This window comes from Excalfactoria chinensis, chromosome 1, assembly GCF_039878825.1.
Source record: "Excalfactoria chinensis isolate bCotChi1 chromosome 1, bCotChi1.hap2, whole genome shotgun sequence".
Classification (NCBI taxonomy): domain Eukaryota; kingdom Metazoa; phylum Chordata; class Aves; order Galliformes; family Phasianidae; genus Excalfactoria; species Excalfactoria chinensis.
The window spans coordinates 21,018,536-21,040,717 of NC_092825.1; the positions used below are offsets into that span (position 1 = coordinate 21,018,536).

At 37.3% G+C, this 22,182-nt stretch overlaps 1 protein-coding gene across 6 annotated transcripts in view; it reads right to left on the reverse strand.

Annotated features, from left to right (window-relative positions):
- The window catches only part of PTPRZ1 (protein tyrosine phosphatase receptor type Z1), a 128,703-nt gene that overhangs the window by 47,675 nt on the left and 58,846 nt on the right, over positions 1–22,182 (reverse strand). For all 6 annotated transcript variants that reach the window (XM_072333408.1, XM_072333424.1, XM_072333416.1 and 3 more), the window contains exons 3-8: positions 11,937–12,116; positions 9,367–9,518; positions 8,131–8,226; positions 7,803–7,869; positions 4,996–5,153; positions 4,402–4,552 (exon numbers count right to left, since the gene is read on the reverse strand). In XM_072333408.1, the coding sequence (XP_072189509.1) occupies positions 4,402–4,552; positions 4,996–5,153; positions 7,803–7,869; positions 8,131–8,226; positions 9,367–9,518; positions 11,937–12,116 (804 nt within the window). The remainder of the gene's footprint in view (positions 1–4,401; positions 4,553–4,995; positions 5,154–7,802; positions 7,870–8,130; positions 8,227–9,366; positions 9,519–11,936; positions 12,117–22,182) is intronic.

Here is a 22,182-nt window from a genome sequence, read left to right on the forward strand (position 1 = left end):
GCAGGTGCTAAGGACTGTGGTTGAAATACTGAGACTGGATTTCTGCCTCTTTCCTAGTTTTTGAGCATTTCCTTTATTTGGATGTACTCATACTGAATTTTCTTTTCGATTTGCTTTTATATGTACTGAAAAGGAATATTATTCAATCTATTGTTTCATTTATTACCTGATCTCTATTGCTATATTTTGTCTATTAGATAAGTAAAACTTACTAATGAGAATATATGAAAAGTATTATTTAATTAAATTTTACAGGAGAAAATGCCTCTATGGGTATTGCAAAGTTTTAACTGGACTTTTGTACAAGTAATTAAGTGGTCATTCCCTATATGTAACAAACCAAGAAACATTTATTGAATCTAAGAACATGTTTAAATCAAACTGCGAGTTTCTAGCAAAAAGCAAGGAAAGTTATCCAGCTAATTAAGAAATCAAGAGTTGTAGATTCTCTGTAATTCCCATAAGCAAAAGCCATGATACTACGATGTTTACTACGATGTTTTTTGGCCGACAACATTGCAGTTCGAATAGATATTCCTTTAACTTTGCAATTTACCGCTCGAGCACTAGAGGGCATTCCATACTCAATATTTTTAAACAGGGATTTCTTCCAAACTCTACGCAGGAGGGAAGTTCTGCGAACTCGTTTGAGTCATTGAATGGAAGATGTGAGATTTTTGCGTGTGTGTTAATAAGACAAAGTGTTGGTCTGTGTAATTCAGTTTGAATTGTACAGCTTGCTAGGCTCCAAATCTACTGCAGTACCTACTTGGCATTTAATTGTATTCATTATACCGAACACTCCTAATTGAAATAAGCAAAGAGCAAACTAAAACTAAAAATTAAAAAATAAAAAATCAAGTTGCATACATCTCATTCCATTACTAAAACTTGTCCTCCCAGTTCATATCCACCAGAGGGCACAAGGAAATCATTACAGCAGCAAAAATGATTCCCCTCTCAATTCTGAGCATTATGTAGACCATAACTTCTCGGTTTGTTAGTTTGTTTGTTTATAAATCAAACCACTATTTCATTTTGCAAGGTATTCAAAATAACTCTCCAAGTACTTTTTTTGTAGTATACCTGCCAAGCTTCTCCATGGTCCAAACACACATTGCAAACTTTTCTCTATTGTCTTTTTTCCTCCCTTCCTCTTTTGCTCACCAGAGTGAATCTGGTTCTGAAATCTTGACTGTGCTCAAACTAGTTATTACCGAGCACTTAAAGCTGGAGGGTTGGTGTTTCCAATATAATTTATTTCACTTCAACTCTGTTTTCTTTTTCATGTTCTTCAAAATGTGTTTTTTTTTTTTTTCCAAGGAAAGGGAAGTTGTTCCACTTGTTTTCAATCTTTTAATGCTTAGTCTCATTCTTCTGAGCAGCAACCAACAATATTACTGTATAATAGCTGTGAGCCCCTTATTAATTCTGAGCCCTTCCCAAGCTGTTTTCTCTTCCCCTTCAAATTTTTGTCTGTCATCCTGCCTGTGCTCTGCTCTTATCTTCATCCATTTTCCCTCTCAAGGCCTTGGGAAAAGCCAGGAGGGCATGTATCAATGTCATGGTTTTGTGGTGTTGCTGTCAATATTCTATATCATAACATCAGTGCAGTATGGATCATTGGAAGGTTCATGCTCTAGTTCCGTGGAATGGAAGCGTCCCGAGTACTCAGCTCTCAGAGGAGAACTACATATCTCAGAGGACGTCGGGGCCAGAGATAAATCACGGGAGGAGGACATATAATCTCGCTCCCAGTCTGGAACTCTCTCTCTCTCAGACTCCCTGGGAGTGGGAAGCGTTCCAGCCGTGTCGCCTAGAGTTCACAGTAGGCCTCTCGGTTTTTGGGGACTGTCTCTGTTTTGTTTGATTTATTAGCCTCAGTTTTATTGTATTATATTGAGTTATCTCGTATTCCAATATCGTATTTAGTAAAATAAGTTTTCCTCCTTAGATTGCTGCTGCTGTTTTTTCCATTCCCCTTTTTCCCGTCATTTCTGGGCTGGGGGCCCTACGGGGTGGTTGCCCCTGTCACGGGCACAGGTAAATCTAGGTAACCCGTGACAATCAACATCTCTAATTAAAGGCTTCTACTCTGATACAGCTTTCAAACATTTGGGCAAAGGGATTACAAGAAAGGGAGTTCTTTCTGTCTGAAGCCACAGATATCCAACTGATTTTTTTAATTATTATTATTTTTTAATTTTAGTCTCAAAACAGCAAAATGCAATTCATGAGAAGTTGGAGACCTACTCAAGGCACTGCTGGGCTTGAATTCATGTCTCTGCTTTCCAAAGGTGAGTATTCAGATGGTGATTTTGAATATCATATGGTAATGCACCTATCTTTGCCTGTTCTGTTGAATAAAACACAATCCACGCAACTCGGAAGTTTTTCATGTCAACTGAACTGCATCATGGAGGAAGATAAGACACATCAGCATCAGCATCAGAAAGACTGTACTGTGTATGAGTTGATCCAATTTGACTTATTCAAATATAAATAGAAAAACATCCTGGATTTTATCTTTCTCTGACATTGATACAGAGTATTATTGAGACATAATTGGATGCCCCTCCTTTCTTTTTTATCCCCTAACTGGTGATTACATTTGCTTTAAGTTTTCAGTTGTGGAATCACTGCACTTTGATAAAACATAAATGACCTTTTAGATTCCATGCTACATTCCATTTCCTCACCAAGAATGTTCAGACTGGGACTTTGAAAACCTCTGAAAACATTGCTGAAACAAGTTTTATGAGTAGATTAGAGAGATGCTTTTAGCCCATCCAACAAAATGTAGCTTTATTTGAGAAATAAATGAAGTAATAACAAAAATAAATGACACACATATTTCCACTGCATTCTACCATGCATTCAACAGGAGAAAATTGGGATGCTATCATTCTGTAATCTCAAAATGATTTTTAATGTAGTTACTTGAAACTGACTTGTTTCAACAGGTTACCTGTCAAAATCCAGTCTTGACACTTCCTGTGAGTTGTCCAAATGTATTTCAAAGATTCGTCATTGTTGTTGACTAAAGAATAAGGACTTGAATAAAGAATACATAAGCCTATTTCCTCCTGGAAGTGTTCATGTTGTAGTCTTCACATCTCAGCATGTAAACTTAACAGTTCTTAAGGATTTTAATTTAACTTCTATCAAAAGGCAGGGGAAGAAAGCAATGATCCTCTAATGTTTTACATTAAAAGAATTCTACAATTGTCTTTTTTGTCAGAACATATGAATGTATGGATACACGATGTTGCACTTACATTGTGTGTATTAACATTAACAGCAATTTGACATATATATACAGGGAGACCCGAAGTTTTAGATTTCTTTTGGTCCTCCCATGTCTACAATCAAACTGGAATTTTGAATCTACTGTTAGATACTTTGAATGCATAGTTTGGAATAAAGACTGCATGTGTTTGTTGCCACAACAAACAGCGCTGTCAGTGCAAGACCCTTTTTTTCTTAAACTTGGTAGACTGAAACCCCTTTGTTCTGTGTTAAACAAATCTACAGGTCAAAAATCTACAGGTCAACTGAATAAGCTTTTTAACCTACCTTGAAACTGGAACTAGAGCAAAAGCAAACTTCTGTACTCCTGAAGCGCTAAGTATGAAATTTTAACAACACACAAGAATTCGGGATGCATTGCATAGCAATTCATCATTACATGAAGTTGAATGGCCTTGCCATTCTAAATAGTATAACGATGAAAAAAAAGGATCTTAATATCTTTAGGTTGGACATCCTCTCATCTGAATGGATACAGACAATATATCAATTCCCAGTATCTACTTTCGATGTAGTACAGAAACAAATGGTGATTTATTTTATTTTTTCTGGGCTCAAAAGTGTGAAAATCATATACTTCCATATGCTGTCCTGGTCATGTAACTTTCACAGGCTTCCCCAAGATTTTAGGTAAAACTGAGGTCAGAATCTGGCTTTTGGGATTCTCTCCATCTATCACTTTTTCAGTAAGTCTACATGAAATGAATTTGGTGATGTCACATTGTATTGAAGAGGCATGCATGTTATACAACTGAGAACCAAATGGGTTTGTAAAACAAAATCCTCTTGCAGCCCCTGAAAAGGCAGCTTTGTTTAGGCCTGAATCACATTAAAAGGGCAGTGCAAGAAAGCTTGAATTGACGTGATCTTCACTGAACGTTTGGTCGAGACAAGCATTTAATTTTACACTCCATTTAATCTGACATGTTTTATGATTGCCAGTTTTTTTCTTTGAAGTGATAGATTAATGAATAATAATACACTGTGCTACTTTCCACACAATTTAGAATGAATATTTTCGTACTAGGATGACTCTCTTACTGAAAATTGTCTTTCAACCCATGAAAAGAGGAGTGACTATTCAGAAAATACCTGCTTCATGAATTTCTTCTTGTCCAGTGTAAGAGGAAAACACTTGCCCGGAGAACTTATATCGTTGCTCTCGAAAGTTGTTTTGCAGATAGTCCATCAGCATCACATAACCAGACTGCTGCATTGTAAGGACTTCACAGAATACTGCTAACTAGAAGAGGTGATAGAAAAAGAAATCAGAAGTCATAACAAATCAATATGTTTCTGCTAAGAGGAAGAAAAAACCTTTCAAAAATGGCATTGGGAAATTCTCCCTGTTGAGCTTTCTCAGCTGGAACTCAAATTTTGCTAGTCTGTATCTATTGGTTTACTCCACCTGAACTTCTCAACCATTCTTCTGGCGGAGCTATGCTCTGCCCACTGCTCAGAAGGGGAATGCCAAAGGAGCATTTTCTTTCTACTCTGGACAAGATGTCCAGACAGGCTGAAGAGATTACATTTGATGACTGTATGAAAAACTTAAAAGTAGAGAAAAAATATATGACAGACTGTTGGGCTGGTAATGAATGGCATGAGATTTTACCATACACATCATAACAGATTTTTTCTATTAAGATACATAATTGTTTTACTTTAATAGATTAAATTAATTACCTGGTGCTCAGAAATGCTAATAGTATCTTTGAACACGATCCATTCAACTGTTTCTGAGCAGGGAGGAGCTGATAAAGACCCATTGTACGTGTAATATTTGTCTGTTGCATTCGGTAAAAGGTTCAGCAAAACAAATGGCTCTAAGGCAGCCTGTTTTCCTGAAAAATAAACCAAACATTTTTTAGAGTAAAATAATAATGAATAAATAGAAACCAAACTATCCCAAGGAGTTACTATTATGGAACCTCACCAATTTTGAGGCTATTTGGAACTTGGTTTTCAGAGAAGGTAGCATAAGAAGAAATCACTGCACCTTTTCTATTTAGATTGAATATTGTTCAATAAAAATTTTGCTAATTTGGGGAAGTATAATGGGTTCCTCCAGTAACAAATATAGAAACCAGTGTACTTGTTTACAAAATCTTGTTCAACTGAGTGTGCCAGTAATTGTCTGAGATGCCAAATTCTTGTCTCACTCACAAACTTCAAAGAAAAAAATGTTAAGTCTTTCTAGTTGAACACATGAATTCAAACTCCCTGAATTTGGTCAAGTTGTTGAGTTTCTCACAGGAGAAAACTCTCTTCTGGTGGAACTGCCACAGTGACAAAGCTGAGAGCTGCATTACTCCGGACTGCAAAAGCAGAAATTCATTAGATATGGGAGTTTTAAAATAGTGACAATAACAGCTTTATACAGCAGAGAAGGATGCAAAGACCTTCTCCAGGGGAGCGTGACCCTTCTGTTTATTGTCCTTTGAAAATAATATCACTTCTTTCAGGTCAGCAGTTTACCTGGTACCTTGTCTGCTGGGAGCAAGCATGATGAATTGCTCAGAGTCCATCCACAGAAAGATAAATCTGTGCTGATATGGAAGTAGGGACTGGCACCAGAAATTAGCAGAAATGATACCAATTTCCTCTTACCAGAATTTTTCAGTTCATGACAGTTGTCAGTGATCTGCCACATGGATTGGCGTATCCAAAATAATACTTGTTTTTTGCTTCGTGGAGTATTGCAGATCCTCATTTACTTTATTTCAATTGAAAGTAATTGATTTTAAACAGTGTCCTTTTGAAAATATTCACTCATTAATATTTAATAAATGGTTAATAAATATTCATAATTGTGTATTAATTTGCAGTCTGTTACTTTTAGAGTCCTAGATGGATTTCTGGCCTGTCCTTTTCTTCACAGTAAATTACATTAGCAGTTTATTACAGATCATTGATGCTTTGTTTCTGCACTGTGACTGTTCCACAGAGTTAGTGTTTATAAGCTAGCTCTTCCCCTCTCTTATCCGCATATGATGAAAGGGAAACTTTTAGCAGTGCCAAGCAAAACACATTCTTCCATTCCTCCATTGACACCTTAGCTACCTTTAGACAGTAGGTACCATTGTTATCTGATAATGTGTTTTGTTGATATATTTTTCCTTCAGTAAGAATGAATGGTCAGCCCATGCTAGGTAGAGGCCTGGGGACATGAAGCTTCTCATTTATAGCATGAATGGTGCTTTGGATTCTGCAAGTTTGGATTTTGAAATGCCTTTGAATATAATAAACAGCCTGGATTTTAAAATCAAACTCCTACAAATAATTAAGAAAAAGAGAGAGTTTGTCTGGAAGGAATAGGACACCTCTTCACAGCTTGGAAATTCAGCAACTGGGATTATAAATACATATAGTATGGACATGACTGATAAGGATGGATCATATATATGGCAGGCGAGGACAGACTGTGTGCTATGAGCTTTTCTTCGAGATGAACAACTTGATTTACTTGTAACCTGAATTTTGAGAGCTCATTTGCATTTCATCCAAGAAAACCGTCTTCTGCTCACTGTTGAAATCCTATGCAGTGGCTGTATCTTGAATCTTGCTGTTGATAATTTACAGCTCCTATGCAAGGCTGTAGCACAACACCTGTCTTGACGTATTATTCACTTTGTTTTTCACAGAAGATGGCATATAAAGATAGTGATTTCTGATATATTTATATGTCTCCTTTGTCTTTGCAATTTACAAAAGCTGCTCACTCATATTGAACAGTATTTACTCTCAGAAGAAAAACAACCCCATAATAGCATTTAATACTTCCAATTCATTGATACCAATGCACTTTACTAAACCGGAGTCTCAAGACATGCAGGAAAACTGAGGCAATGCTGTCTGTTTTGTCAGGGTCATGGCCATACATGGAGCAAGAAAATACCCCTGTGCAGAACATCAGTTATTTGTGTTTATTCTTCTGTGAAGCCACTACGAAACAGAGTTAGAAAGAGAGGTCCATGTGCTTGGGGTAAAGCCATGAGGAATTCTGAAACAGTGTCAGCAGATGGTATAAATAATGCCAGTACAAATCTAACATAATTGAATTATTTCAAATTCACATAGCAGCTACTGAAAAAAACATTGCTCTCCTCTGGGTCTACAGAATACTAATATTCAGGTTCAGTGTTTGTAAAGCACATCTTGGAAGGGTTCAGTGGTGTTATTTGGCTTCCAGCCACATATGATACTCCAGAAATCTATGCCTAAGAATATTCGTGAGATAAATCAGACATTTCACTTGACTTAGCATTTTGAAAGTCACAAGTTCTTTGGGATAATTACATTTATTCACCTACACTTACTAGTGTTGCCACAAATATTCAGTCTTGGAGTAAATTAAGTCTTATTTCTTACAAAATATATGCGTCTACACTCTTGAGAACCACAGTTCTCCCCAATGCCTTTAAGCTTTCGTAATTATGCTGAAATTGAATTTAGTCTAACCATTAATCAATAAAACATGGTGGCAGACTTACCAAAACGACTAACACTATCTACTCCATTAATGATTGGAATATAATCCGGATTATCTTCTACTCCAATCTGTTAAAAAGAAATGGCATTTGTTACAGCACAGACTTCATGAAAAAAAGAAAAATAAATTGAAGGTTGCAGTTTACCACCAAAATTATACATGGCCTAAAGCAGTGCATATATATTTGCAAATTTGCTTTATTTTTTGTGTGTGAAAATAAATTAGAAGAATATATGCACATTTTTAGCACAGTGATCACACATTGAAACCCTTTAAATTCAGTTTGAACATCTGCTGTTTCAAAGCTTGATAATGACACATAGATTTACCTCAAACAAAATTGATAAAGCTCTTAACTTTCCATTTCCTTTAATTGCCTCTTCGAAGTCTGTAAACAGATCTCCATCATAGCAGTAGATTTGCATCTGAAAAAAAAAACAAAACAAACATATATTTTATATATAGAAACAATAAATGCAATTATTTTTGTTCCTAGTTTTAGTAAAAATGTTCAACTGACCAACTTAGCACAAATACATGGATTTTTTATATATCTCACATGAATTATATGAATGTACAGAGCAGAATTAATCAACTGTTACCTATCTAAATAGTTCTGTACTGGAAAATCATTATGTCTGGAGGAGCTGTCCTTTCAAGAACATCATTCTCCTCGGGCAATACAGCAAGCCTGGACAGCCAGCTGATACTGTATATTTAAACTACGGTACTCAGATGTGATCAGTCTTGCAAGCAACTGTAAAATACAATTAATAATAAAGCAGGGTGTCCCTCCTGTACCTGCCTTGCAGTAAGTGTAGAGAAACACTGCTAATAAAAGATTCCCGAGGATTCTGTGCCCACTTTGCTGTTATAAGCATTGGGTTTGTTGTATCTCTTCCTCTCTAACTTTGGATGCAGCTGGGAAACCTGTGGTGCCAGATCAGTGACAAGAAGGGGACAGACTTCTGCTGAGACTGACTTTTCATGTGATGATGGGGGAGGTAAATCTTCTCTTGGATATCTTGGTGGGATAGGTAGAGCATGAGTGACAACTTTAAATAGTTGTGAGGTCAAAAAAAAAAGTGACACCTCCCAGGGAAAGGTCCTATCTCACAGCTCTCCATAGAAAACAAGATATTGGTGCTAATGCTTTGCTCTAACACTGAAATCCAAGGTGTCTGAAGTGTGTAGCAGCTCCTGGCTCTCAGTGAAGCCTGGGTCTGAAAAATCAGTTTCCATCTTAAATATGCCACCAATGGGGCACAAGATGGGCCAAGCTTTGTAGGGGTTTAAGCTTTGTAGGGGTTTAAGCTTTGTCAGATTAGCAGGACCAACCCCCAGTGCCATCACAGAAGAAACAGGAAAATGCAGGTTAGACAACTTCAATGGACTAATGCCTGACACTGCTGCTCCCAAGTAAGTCATTCAGATGTTAATAATTTGAATCGAAGTGATGATTAAATTCACAAGTAAGCTTTAATTATGTGACAAACAAAGGTGTTTAGTAAACAGTGTTACTTTTTGCACTATGACAAATTCTCAAAATCTACTCTGTACTCTACCTCAAGAGGAAATTTTTGTCCTTCCAAGCTATGTTCTGATCCGTCCGATGACGCATTGCATTTTCCCCAGTGAAAAGTGATCTTGCTTGCTTTGAATACAGTATCTAAGCCACCTCCACTTACATAGTAATCATCTGTCAGGTTAATCTCCACTAAACAAAGAGAAAAAGAAGAAAACAAACGCAAAACAGTGTCAATATAAAAGCTAGTCAAGGCATCCATGACTCTCATATTTCAGAACAGGTGCAAAAATGCAAATATGATATGCTTAGATTACTATATTTCATGCATAATTTGTCAGGAAGTTGGCCATTTAAAGTAAAAAATGTGTTAATTCCTTATTAACTTGGAGAAATATGTTTCATTTCTTGCTGTAATTCAAGAGTACGCTATTTTTCATCTCTGAAAACTAGCCTCACAAATGTGCTGAAAAGCCCAGAAACACTGTTTTAGACACCAGCTTGACCTTCCATGAAAATAAACTCCTAAAATATATAGCTTGCTGAAAGCATCTGTGTTTTTAACAAAAATTAAAAGGAACAACCCAAACTTACTGTCACAATACTAGATGCCAATTTTAAAGGAAGATGGGGAAAGAAAGATTTAGCCAGTTACTGGGAGAGCTGTTCTGTCTGTGAGACCCGTTGGCTATGGGGCAATCCTCCCTGGGAGTAAGTGATGATGGTTTCTAAGCTGGACAAAATTGTATGCAAACTGCAGATGGGACTGAACATTTGTATGCTGGAGGGAGTTAGCAGGATGGAAAAGACCAAAGCCCTACATTTGGCTTTTCCACACATAACTGTGAATTGTTTGATCTCCTGTTAAAATAGCACTAATGAAGTTCAGTTCCATTACATTCCTCTCCTTGAGACCTTGAAGACAACTTCAACTGGAGAGCTTTGTAATTCTTTTTATAGTATCTGAATTGTATTGTAGGAGGAAGAGCTCACACCAGCTTTATGCACTTTAAAGTATGTTTGCTTGGGATCTCTTTAAAAGAAAAACATTTTTATCTCAGTTATTAGAACAAATGGGAAATAAGTGATTTGTTGAGTATAATGTATGAAGTATATGATGTCGCCAAGAACAGAAACTAGGAACAACAGCACTAAAAACAACCAAACCGACCTCCCAAGGAACAAAAGAACAACCCAGACCATCAGCTGCAGGAACTGCAGGGCCTGAGTGTGGATGTGGTTGTAGTGGATGCAGATGTGCCCAGCTGAATGCACTTTTCAAGCAAGTGACCAGGTTATGAAAGGAAGTCACCAGTCCACATAGGATCCAGGAATCTGGGTGAGAGATTGATGAGTGGCATTGTGTGTGCTATTTATACTCTGAGGGTGGTAAAGCAATGGCACAGTTGTCCAGAGAAGCTGCGGTGCCTCATCCTTGGAGGTGCCCAAGGTAGGGTGCCCCAGGTTGGATGGGGCCCTGGGAAGCCTGAGCTGGTGGTGGGTGCTAATCCTGCCCATGGCAGGGGGTTGGAGCTTTAGTGGTCTTTAAGGTCCATTCCAACTCAAGTGATTCTGTGCTTCTATGAAATTAAAAGAAAATAAAAAGAAAATAAAAAGAAAATAAAAAGAAAATAAAAAGAAAATTAAAAGAAAATAAAAAGAAAATAAAAAGAAAATTAAAAGAAAATAAAATAAAGTGACCGATCCAGGAATTTTCTGGGAACTGCTGTGAGAGAGAGATAGTTAGTAGAAGATGCCTTCATTCATGTCAGTATCTGAAACAAGATATAGTGCTTCCATGAAGCTGTTTTTAGATGCTGTTATCCTAGATTTATAGAGGAAATAGGTTGAAAAATACTTGTCTGACAATATATATGCCACCATAAGCTTCTTTTACAGCTGGGAGAAGTAAGCCCTCGTAGCCATAGAATAATAGAATTCCTCAGGTTGGAAAAGACCTTTGAGATCATAAGTCCAACTGCAACCTAACCAAACTACCCTGACTCTAACAACCTTCCGCTAAGTCATGTCCCTGAGTTATGAATCATCTCTTCCTAAAATACGCTTTTATGACAGTAAAGACAGATCAGACCACAAAAGCATAAGTGAGTAGTTATATATAGTTATATGTGTCTACATTACAAGTGTCGACGTGTTGATGAATCCCAACACCATTAGATTTTAGAACTACAACTGGTCCTTGAAGTGTTTCCAGATGAGTAGGTAATTTATTTGTACTTAGGAAACACAATTTCTGTATATTCATTGAAAATTCCAGATATTTAGTAATATCTATCATTATTTTGTAGAAAAAAGTGAATTACTGTCCAGCTTAATGAAGTGCTCATGGTGGTATGATAGTAATGCTGTGATTTCCTTGGCTCTAACTGGAACATTACTTTCATTTGTGCTTTAGTAACTTTTCTATTATGCCTGGTAACAGTCATCACTTGTGTGCTTGTTTGTTTTTCTATTATTGTTATTAAATGGATAAATTCAGAACACAAAGGCTATGGAAAAGGGAAATGAAAAAGATTTAGTTAAAAATCGATGGCTTGTTGTCCTCTATGACTTTTAAATACTCCAAACTCCAAACACGAAACACTTTACCTGTTTTGCCATTGTTGCGAATGAAAGTATCTTCTCCAGTTTCCTTTTCCCATCCATGGAATTTAAGTTTCTTTAGATTCACATTCACTTGGGTAAGGTCTTCATCTATATTAATAGGAGACTGTTTGGCACCATTGCAAGCTGAATATTTTTTTCCCCATTCTGTTTGGTTCAGAGTTCCTAGAAAACAAAACATTGCAGTAAATGCATTTAAACCCAAGCTTATATCCATATATTTCTCAATGTGACAAATTCAAAACACAGTCTGCAATCTGTGGTCAGAATACCTTCTCTTCTTAGGTCTCATCTGTTGCAATACTCTGCACAAGTAGTGTTGCACTCTACCTTCAAGAATTAGGTCACTTTTTGATGATTTTAGATATCATATAGAAATGATCACGAATCTCCAGGGAAAGCAGAAAACAACAAAAATGCCTCAAGCATAACATACAGAAATAATAAATGAAACAAGCAAGAAATGAGCTTTTAGATGAAAGAAACTGTCATTCAAAAAGAATCTGAAGTTACTGCAAAACCCTCCTTTCTAAACAACTCTTTCATCACCCAAATGTCACCAACATTCCTTCTGCCTGATGGACTCACTCAGCCCAGAAAATTTTTAATAAATAGAAGCGTGATCTTTAAAGTAATCCTTACACAGAGAGAAAAACAAAAAGTGATTTCACTCAGCAAAATGAAAAAGTTTGTGATGCTCTGCCCAGAGAGGCTGGCTGTAGGGTCTAGCTTTGTCCACGAAGGACAATGCAGCCACCTCATATAGCTGTCAGGACGCCCTATGCCACAGCAGGGCAATTTCTCCAGGGCGCTGGGCTGCACAGACACAGGCACAACAAACATACTTGAGCTCTGGTAAGAAGTGAGCAAGTTCTCTATAGACCAGTATGAGAAGTTAGCTGCTGCCCTGAGAATCTTTAAATTATATATTACAGTAATATAAATTAGATGGCATTTTGGTGGCATATACATTTGCATACATACAAATATTTTCTACTGACAGAGGATTCTGATGGCATTTAAAGGGACTAATTATAACTGAGATTTGACTGTGGAGATACAAGAAAATATATCTGCTTCAGTTCACAAGTGAATATCAGTGAATCCATTGCACACATTTAAATTCTATCAGAGATGCTGAAATGAGCCGTGGCTCATTTACAGACTGCTGTTATGCATCCATGTCTGTCAGTGGAAGATTGGCTGTATTGTACCCCAGGCAAGGACAGCCCTCACATAGCACTCAGAAAACTCAGTGAGGGGAGAGGAGATGCAGCCAGACCTGTAACCATGACAATAGGCAGTAATACAAGATGCTCATCTGGATAGCCAGCTACCTAGAAACATAACTGAACTAAATTATTCAGAAAGGATCAAGTCAGGCCAGTTACCACTATCACCTTGCCACATCAGAAGTACTGCAGGTCAGATGGCATACAGATCCATTTACTTCTTTCAATCAGGAACGGAAGAAACTGCTAGGCACAATGGCCGGGCAAATAAAAAAGTTGTAGTCACAGCATAACGAAAGTGAATTTCCTGCAGGTGGGGATTAGAATCCGGTTTAAGAAAGCAGTCTACCCTTGGGAAGGGCACACTGGTGGGCATCTGGCTCATCTCAGGTATTGCTTCTCCTGGGCATCAGCTGTGAGCTGGACAAACACTGCAGTAACTTGATTTCTAATGTGATTTCTATGAACAGTGTAGTATTTCACTTCTTATCTTTAATGCTGCCCTTGACAAATTCTGAGTCCAAGTCTACCTAAACTTGGAGGTGAACATGCTCAGGTATTCTATAGTGAATTTTCTAACAAGTATTGAAGCCTTTAAAACTAAAAAAGCCAATTTTATTTCAGTATAAACTGAAATAGTGAACTTTTAAAGCAGCAAAGCCTCCAGGTAGAGTCAGAAAGGAAGAAATAACAATTCTCAGCTTTTCCTGTGCATCCTTGCAGGCAGGCACTTATGTCCAGGTCTGCCTTCAGCCAACTCTGTGACCTTCCAAGCTGCCAGGTCAGGCCTGGCTGGCCGCCCACCGCAGTCCCTCAGAATTAGTCTGCACTATCCACTCTCGTCTCTGCCTTCTTTGTTCCTTCCTCCCCAAGGCTTCCAGAGGCTGCCTCTGTTGCAGGGCAATGCACAGAGAGCACCTTTTCTTCCACTGTCATACCTGCTCTCCTGGCTTACATGCAGTCTCTCCTTCAGGAAGTTACCATGACTCTCTAGTCAGCATGCTTTTCCTTATGCTGCTCCTTCATCCAGTGACACCAGGATTGATGGAAAATCCACCCTCCTCCCACCACTTGGGTCCCTTCTTCCACATTTCTTCTGATGAATGTAAATATTCTTGATTTGCATCTTCCCTTTATATTCCCTACTATCTTCTATCAAGTTCAACTCAAACAAATACATCAAATTTACAGAAACCATCCTTTTATTTCAAGTTTCCTAGTTTAATAATTTGAATTCCTGCTTTGCAACATAAAACATAAATTCTTTGTCTTGATAGTTACTATCTGAGCATCAGAGAATAATATAACAAATCCCTAGCATGAAGCTAATTATAACATTAGTAATCTGCATACCAGAAGACAGTGCTGTGCCAACACTGTAACCCACCACTGCATCCTGAGCCAGGGCACTCGGAGTTAGGTCGGATGCCAGCTGTAGGCACTACGGTGATGTTGTGATTCAAGCTAGGAAGCTTCTTCATTCATTCTAGATGTGAAGCTTGTTGTAAATATTGAGAGGAAGAAATGAGGGAAGCTGGAAGGCTGACGAGGTGAAAAGCATTATTTTCTACTGCCCAGCTAGGCCTCAAACCTGTGATGTGAGCTTGCTACAAAGATTTGATAATGTTCAGGATTTTTAGTGTGTGTAAACAATTAAGTCAAGTGCTTGTGATTCTCCTTACACTGTTTATCCCTTACTGAAATCTTAGGACATCTCTGAATTCTTACATCTATACATTTTAGAGCAGTGATTTTCATGTAATTATAGGATACCACACACTCACCTGTGCATGTGGTAAGAAACTGATCTATTTATCTTATGTATGGATAAAATGCAAATAGTTTTTCTGCAGCTTGACATAAAATTAAATAAGTCTATCCTTGTTGTATGACTGCTGGTTGAAATCATCCAAGGATAAATGAAAAGTATTTCCTGGTTGCAGAGGACAATAGTCTTCCAGCTAAGACAGATGATCTGAATGCCCCAAATCAATGCTCCTGCTGAATCTGAATAGATATTTGATGACTTTTAATCATTTTTTTCTTCTTTTTGGTTCAGCAGGTGTTTTTTTTTTTATTATTATTATTATTTTGTTTGTTTGTTTGTTTGTTTGCACAGGTGACCTCAGTACTGAGAAACACAGGCAATATGGGAACTATTTCATAGGAAAAAACAAACTTTCTATCAAAGAATGAGATGTGTACATTTTGTCACTTATGTGCAAAACCATACTAACTCAGTAGGTACTGAGATGTTGTAGCATTGATCAAAATCTATGGAATTAAATGTAGAGGAAATCAATAACGGGCTTCATGCTGGAGCAGGAATGTGGGGAACTTCAGAACAAATGGGATTTTGGTTTTGTTGTTTCAAATTATGTTTGAACGGCAGAATACATGTCTATGCGTATTAACTTGTTCTGTAGACCAATAGAAATTGATTTATAGAGTGAAACAGTTGGGGCTGAGGACCAGATGTCCACACCATACGTTTTTCAGAAGGCTTTTAATTCAGCATATCTTTGGTCCCATGGTGATTGGCAGATGAAGTGCATTTGGTGTATTGTTTCAGTGTTTCTCCTGTTTAATAGCAGTTGGGATGAATCCATGTCATGCACTCTGAGACAACTCTGCCTTGGGAAGCAACACTTGGAAAGTGGGGAGCAGCCACGAGATTTCCTCCAGAAGTCCAGTCCCAATCTGATCTAAAATGCTGATGTAAATGCATCCAATGCAGGCAGCAGGTGGTGAAACTGCTGTGGTTTACACGACTTGCAGAGAGATGAAGTAAAAGCATAAGAACCAAATGTTTTAAAACAAGAGCAGATTGTTTTACTGTAGGTGTTATCATAGAAACCATAAATCAAAGCAGTGCCAGCCATCTTGAAAATATTGTTGAAAGTGAGCTTTGAAAATGATTTTCCCCAAACTGTTCTTTGCTCGGAAGGAAACCTGAGGAGAATACAAATGTGCATGATGTAATGTGAAGAGTGCACAGAGGAAGCAATGTTTGTCAAAGCTGTCAGTTCTGAAGAAGTAACTGACAATTCACTATGAATGAAAATGAGCCTGAATACAGCGGATGACAAGTTAATGGAAGACTGTCTATACCATAGCCTCCACTATTCTTGCCCAAGGCAGAATGGCCAAAGAAAATTTGCCTACAACATGTTAGACTCAGCACTGCTCCTCATCCTTAGCCTCATGAGTCTATCCCTACAACAAGCATGCACTTCTCATTTTGTGCTGCTCTTCTATCTCCTGCAGCCTTTGGAAGATCTGTCCCACAGAGTGTTGTTGCACTTCTTTTGTAACAATACTTGAAAGAAAAGCATCTGTCAAACAGTTCTCTACAAGTTAGCAGCCTATGAAAGCAGAAAGAGCAAGTTGTGAAACTGAGTAGGCTGTGATCCTCCCAACAGCTTGCCAGGAGAGGGTTTCTCAGCATGTTGATATGCTACTATGTGCCTGTCTGCTGGGCTGTAAGTCTTCATGATGAGTACTGCTATTTACTACGGGGTATCAGTGCTCCTGTATGCAATATACAATTTATGCAGAATGGTCTTTTTAAATCAATGGAAAATATCTTCATTGAGAGAGAACATGTAAACCTCAAGCCAAACGAATGGGATTCTAAACATACAAAATAAATACTCTGCATTTCCATTTCATACTGAATATATGCATAACTTCTGAAGAAATGGAATGTTACAAATGAGACTTTGGTTCTATGAGATTAATTATTATGTCAGAAAACTGTATTAGTGAGGAGATATGTTTTAGTTGGAAAATTTTACTAGTTTTAGTAAATTTTTTAGTAAATGTTTTTTTGACATCACAGCCTTTGCATTCTTAGCTCTTATTAGGATCATTTTTCTTGTTAATGGACACACTCCTATCAGGGAAATTAAGCTCCAACTTCAGTGGTAGGTACAGAAAAAGAGATGCTTTAAACATATGCTAAGGTGAAGAAGCTGTACTTTGTTTAAGCATTAGCTTTGAAACTCAAAAAGCTTAACATCATTACAGATAGATAAGTACCTTTAGAAATATTGATACAACTTAAGACATCAGGTGTAGTTCAAAACTAAACTCTTACCAGTAGCACTGACTCTGGAACTGGCAATGCAGCCTGAGTAAAATAATGGGTAGAGCAGAAAAAATTATAGGTGTGACTAAAGTTTTTCACTGCTTTTACTTCATTTATTATTGCAAGATTTAAACTGTTGTGAGTCCTTGTGGTTACTTTACAGATGAAAGGCAGCAGAAAAGAAAGAGTGAGATTTACTGCTGCTTAATTTCTTCCTCTCTATTTTTCATCTTTTGCTTTTGGATGATATCATTAATTCCATTAATTTTTAAAATATATATTGGACATTTATGGAAAGTGAAGAATACTGTTCTGTGTAGACAGAATAGATCTGTTGTATGAAAGATGTCACTGGCATACCAGTCTGAAGTGTTAAGTGATTCCAAAGTGCTTTTGTTGTTTGTTTTTTATGTTTCTATTTCTATTTGATAAAGCAATTTTTTTAATGTAAGATATGAGAAATATGACACAACGCCATTAAATATGTGGGTACTTCTGTTAGGACAAAGTTTAAATTTAGTTGTCTAATCAGATACTGCTCTGAATACTAAAGGTAGATGTATTCCTTCTCCTTTTTGCTTCTGCTTCACTATTTAGAGCATCCACTCTGGATCATTAGAGGAGATGGGGATCCGTGAATGATTAATACACTCAGCTTTACAACAAAAGTTGCACAATGCAGCTTCTAGTCCTCTAAAGGTAGAGAAGTGACTTCAGTGCAAATTCTGGATGAGTGAGTGAAGAGCTGCACCACTGGCCAAAAGAGGTAAGTGCCACTGATGTTAAACCTTGTGAATGTTAGCATACCTCATATTACATGAAGCTGCATTCTGAAGGTAGATTTTGGCTACAGCTAAATAAAATGTCTTAGTCTTACATACATCACCAAGTAGAAAACAGTGTTTTTATTTTGTCTTGATCTTCATTGCAGGCTTTTTCTTTCACCTCCCAAAAGCCCCAATTACCTCCACAGTGCTATTCATGATCACTTTCATAAACCCTCTATAAATTCTTCAGATTGAAGAAGTCTAGACTTGAGGGGGTGAAGTTACTTGTCAAGGCAGGGATGAAGTTTTGGCTTCCAATTTTGGACTTAGCCAGTTTTTATGCCTGTCTCAGAGTTTAATTGCTTGTGGATTTTCCAAGACAGGACTGCTTGCCAATGTCTAAGTCAAATGCTAACAAATGATGGCTATGTTAAAAACAGCCCATAAATTAACTGTGTGGTCACTCTAAAAACTTCAATAACATTTACATGATCAAAATTCAATAGTAAAAATGTAACTTGCTTTCAATTGAGCAAAGCCAAATATATTCATCCCATTATATATATATATATATTTTGCATACATGCAGTTGCAGATAAATGAATGCACATTTCCCTACACACATTGTTCTACTGTAGGATTTGTTATTCCAAGTGAAGAAAACAGAAGCAACAAAAAATTGTATTTGTTTTGCAACTAGATGAATTCAAGCAGCCAAAACATCTATTCTAACATCTGAGCTGTACAAATGCAGAAGAACATGGATTATTCTTGAGGAGAATATCCTAAAGAATGGCCCAGCCATTGTCATGTCCATTTTTTCTGTTTCCCATGTTAGGTATGTCTGTTATTAATATCTAAATTAACAAGTGAGTCAGGAAAATTCTGATGCAATGTTTTGTTATCCTCCAATCATCATATTTCTTTCACCTTATGTTTTATTTGAGCATAAACACTATGCTTCATCCACATCTCTGGTCACCAAGATGGCTCAAAAAATAGCTGAAAACGAGGGAAATAAAAAGTTATATTTTTTCCCCTTCATCCCCACAGGCAAAATAAATAAATAAATAAACAAATGAATCACATAGAATAAACCACAGTTCTTGAGATACAATAGAAAATTGTAATCGGTATTATAAACATAGTGGCTGAATGCAGTGGCTGCCTGGTGATTTGTCTTCCTGGGAGTCAATCTGATAATGATTCATAGCCTAAGTGAATTACTGAGCAAAGTGTGTGGGTGGATGAAGACCAATGGACAGTTCTCTTTCAATGTAGCAGCTGTTTGCTGTTCCTCTTCTTCTTTCAGTCCTCGATGTATCTGGCCATTGCAAGCCAGACAGTAACTATATAATCAACTATATAATCAAATACTTCTATGCCAGAGAAATACATTTTATTACTGATTTGCAGTGCACTCAATGGTATGGTTGTTTAGACTAGGAGTAGGATTATGGGAGAAATTCAAACAACATTTTAAGATGCCTCTTTTCTATTATTCTCATCCCATTGCCCCCGAATTTGCATAGAAATGCTGTTAAAGAATGATGTAGCAATATACCATGAAAACTTGCCAAGTAATCTTGATAATTAATGTAGTGTTAAGATCTAAGCTACATTTTTCAATTAAGTATTAAGGAAGGAAATTTGTTGCAGTGGCAAATGAGAAAGTATCCAATGAAAAAGAAACACATTCTTTCTTCTGCTTTTATTTCAATTTTGAAAATATGTGGAACCCTAATTGGAAACTCACTGCTTCTAAACTTCTCCAAGGAATTCAGATAGTAGCAGTGATTTCCTTAAGATACTTAAGGTCACAAAACTCTATACAGCACTGCTGAGTGACAGAAAAAATTCCAAGATCACAAATAACCACAGCTGGAAACAGAACTGGAATGCATGGAGCCAGCTCACTTTTAGGGTAAGAAATAGGCAATGTCTTTCAGCCAGCACTGAGGAACACAGCTTGTGACTGAATTTCATATGCCTACAGCTGCATTTCTTTTCACGTTTGGCATAATAGAGTTAGCTGTCAATTTTGTGTCATGGCAATATCAAAGACCTGTTTGGTCAATCCCAAGGAAAGAACTCACTTGTTCCTGAGTAGTTGGGCACAGTGTTGGTGAGGAAGGATGTATGAAACAGGACCTTCACACACTTTAGCACTTCCATGATTTTTAGGATAACAGCAACAGCTTTCCAACACCATACAGCCTCACCACAGTTCAGCTATGCTTCCTGGAAGTGGAATGGAGGCCTTCTCTCAAACTTACACCTACAGCACAGAGAAAGTGTACTATATAGCTTTTCTATCACTGAACAGAAGCAAAAATGGAGCTTATGTTAGTGCCTCCCTCTGCCTTGTATCATACAAGTACTACTCTATTTGAAATGCAATTGCTGAAAATAACAAAAAATATTCTGAATCAAAGCTTGAGCCAACTTTGACCAAACCATAAAAATGTACCTTAAATGACCATCAACAAGAGCAAAGAATGAGGAAGTAATAATCTACTTCAAGCACAACATTCAGCACCTGCCTGAGAAGTGATAGTTGATGAAGTCCCAGGAGATGAGCACAAATGAAACCCATCTTCAGCAGCAAAACCCCTCATTTTTACCAGAGTGCAGATCACCATCTAAGTCTAATGAATTGCACTATGACAGTCTTTGCATTTCCTTGCATTACACCAAGGCAGTCCCTGCTGCAGTTTAGAAATGATCTTGTGTGACAGAACCAAATTACAGCAGTGAATTCTAAAATAGTGCCATTTCCTTCTTCTCAGCTTTTCAATGCATCATAAGATCTAACAGTGTTGGATTTCACTGAGAATATCAAAACTGTTTTCTCTCTTGTGGCATGGCCTCCCTCCTTCCCCTCTCCACTGCCTTCATTCACTTTCCTTCTTCATTCCTTTTCTCTCTCTCATCCAACTTTTTGCTGTAACCTAATGCACATTACTTTGTTGCTATCACCAAGGAAAATAACTCCTGTCATTACCAGCCAATCTGCAAGAATAATATGTCTAATAAGCTCTGATTCAAAGTCTGCTTCTGTATGTATATATAAAAAAATATGGATGGTTTCTCTGAGCTTTGGATCAGATCGACTGTGCATACATATAAAGATCACTGCTAAATAAGACTTGTGCAACCTTGGATGCAAGATGTCCATGAACTGCTGTGAAAAAGGTTGGCATTTACCCTTGAATAGCAAAAAGGCATTTATGTCAGCTTTAAAGAATAATGTGAAGATCTTGAAAAACAAGGACTAGACAGAAATAAACCAAAAGCAAGACAAATTTAGGGTAAAAGAACACCAGATTACATCACTGCTCAGTCAGTCCCAGCAGGTGCCAGTGCATAAATTACCCTAACGTCCAGAAGAGCACAATGTTTTTTGCTCTCCAGGTTCTCATTTTTATAGAGCTTTATTATTATTATTATTATTTTAATTAAATGAAGCTCCTACCTATCTCCAGAAGAACAGAATGGCACAGTAAAGTGAGATTTGGTTTTAGCACCTTTTAGCAGGGTTTGTTATGCTTCTATGAGAATTTTTGTATATATCACCCTTGCATAGTGTTAAGGATGAAAGGAGGTAGTGGGTAGGAATTTGCTTTATAGTATTGGATTCAGCTGCATGGATTTCTCACATGGCTGTATGTGTGCTTACCTTCACAGTTTTACCACATAGTATTTTTGACTTCAGAAAGCTCATTCCATTTGATAAGCAAGGACTCTGAGTTCACTAGCAAAAACTTTAATTCCCTTTTCCCTTTCCTGCCTCCCAGATAAGAGAAAATCCCTCTGAAAATGAACACGAACTTTTTAAAGCAGCCACTATGTACTCTGGAACGTACTGCAACAAGCTGCTGCTGTAGCTAGGCAACCAGGATGATTAAAAAAAACAACAGTCACATGTCTGTAAATAATACCAGCGCATTACTTTGAGAAGGACATGAAAATACGCACAAAATTTAACTCTGTATGCTGGAGGATAGGAGTCTCATGCACACAGACACACCATTCTGTGAGTGTCCTTTTTAAGCAACATTATGCTTTTTTTTTCTAAGCCACTGAGATAGAGACAGACTGCTTAACACAATGAGTCACACAGCAAGGCAGCATGAAATGCC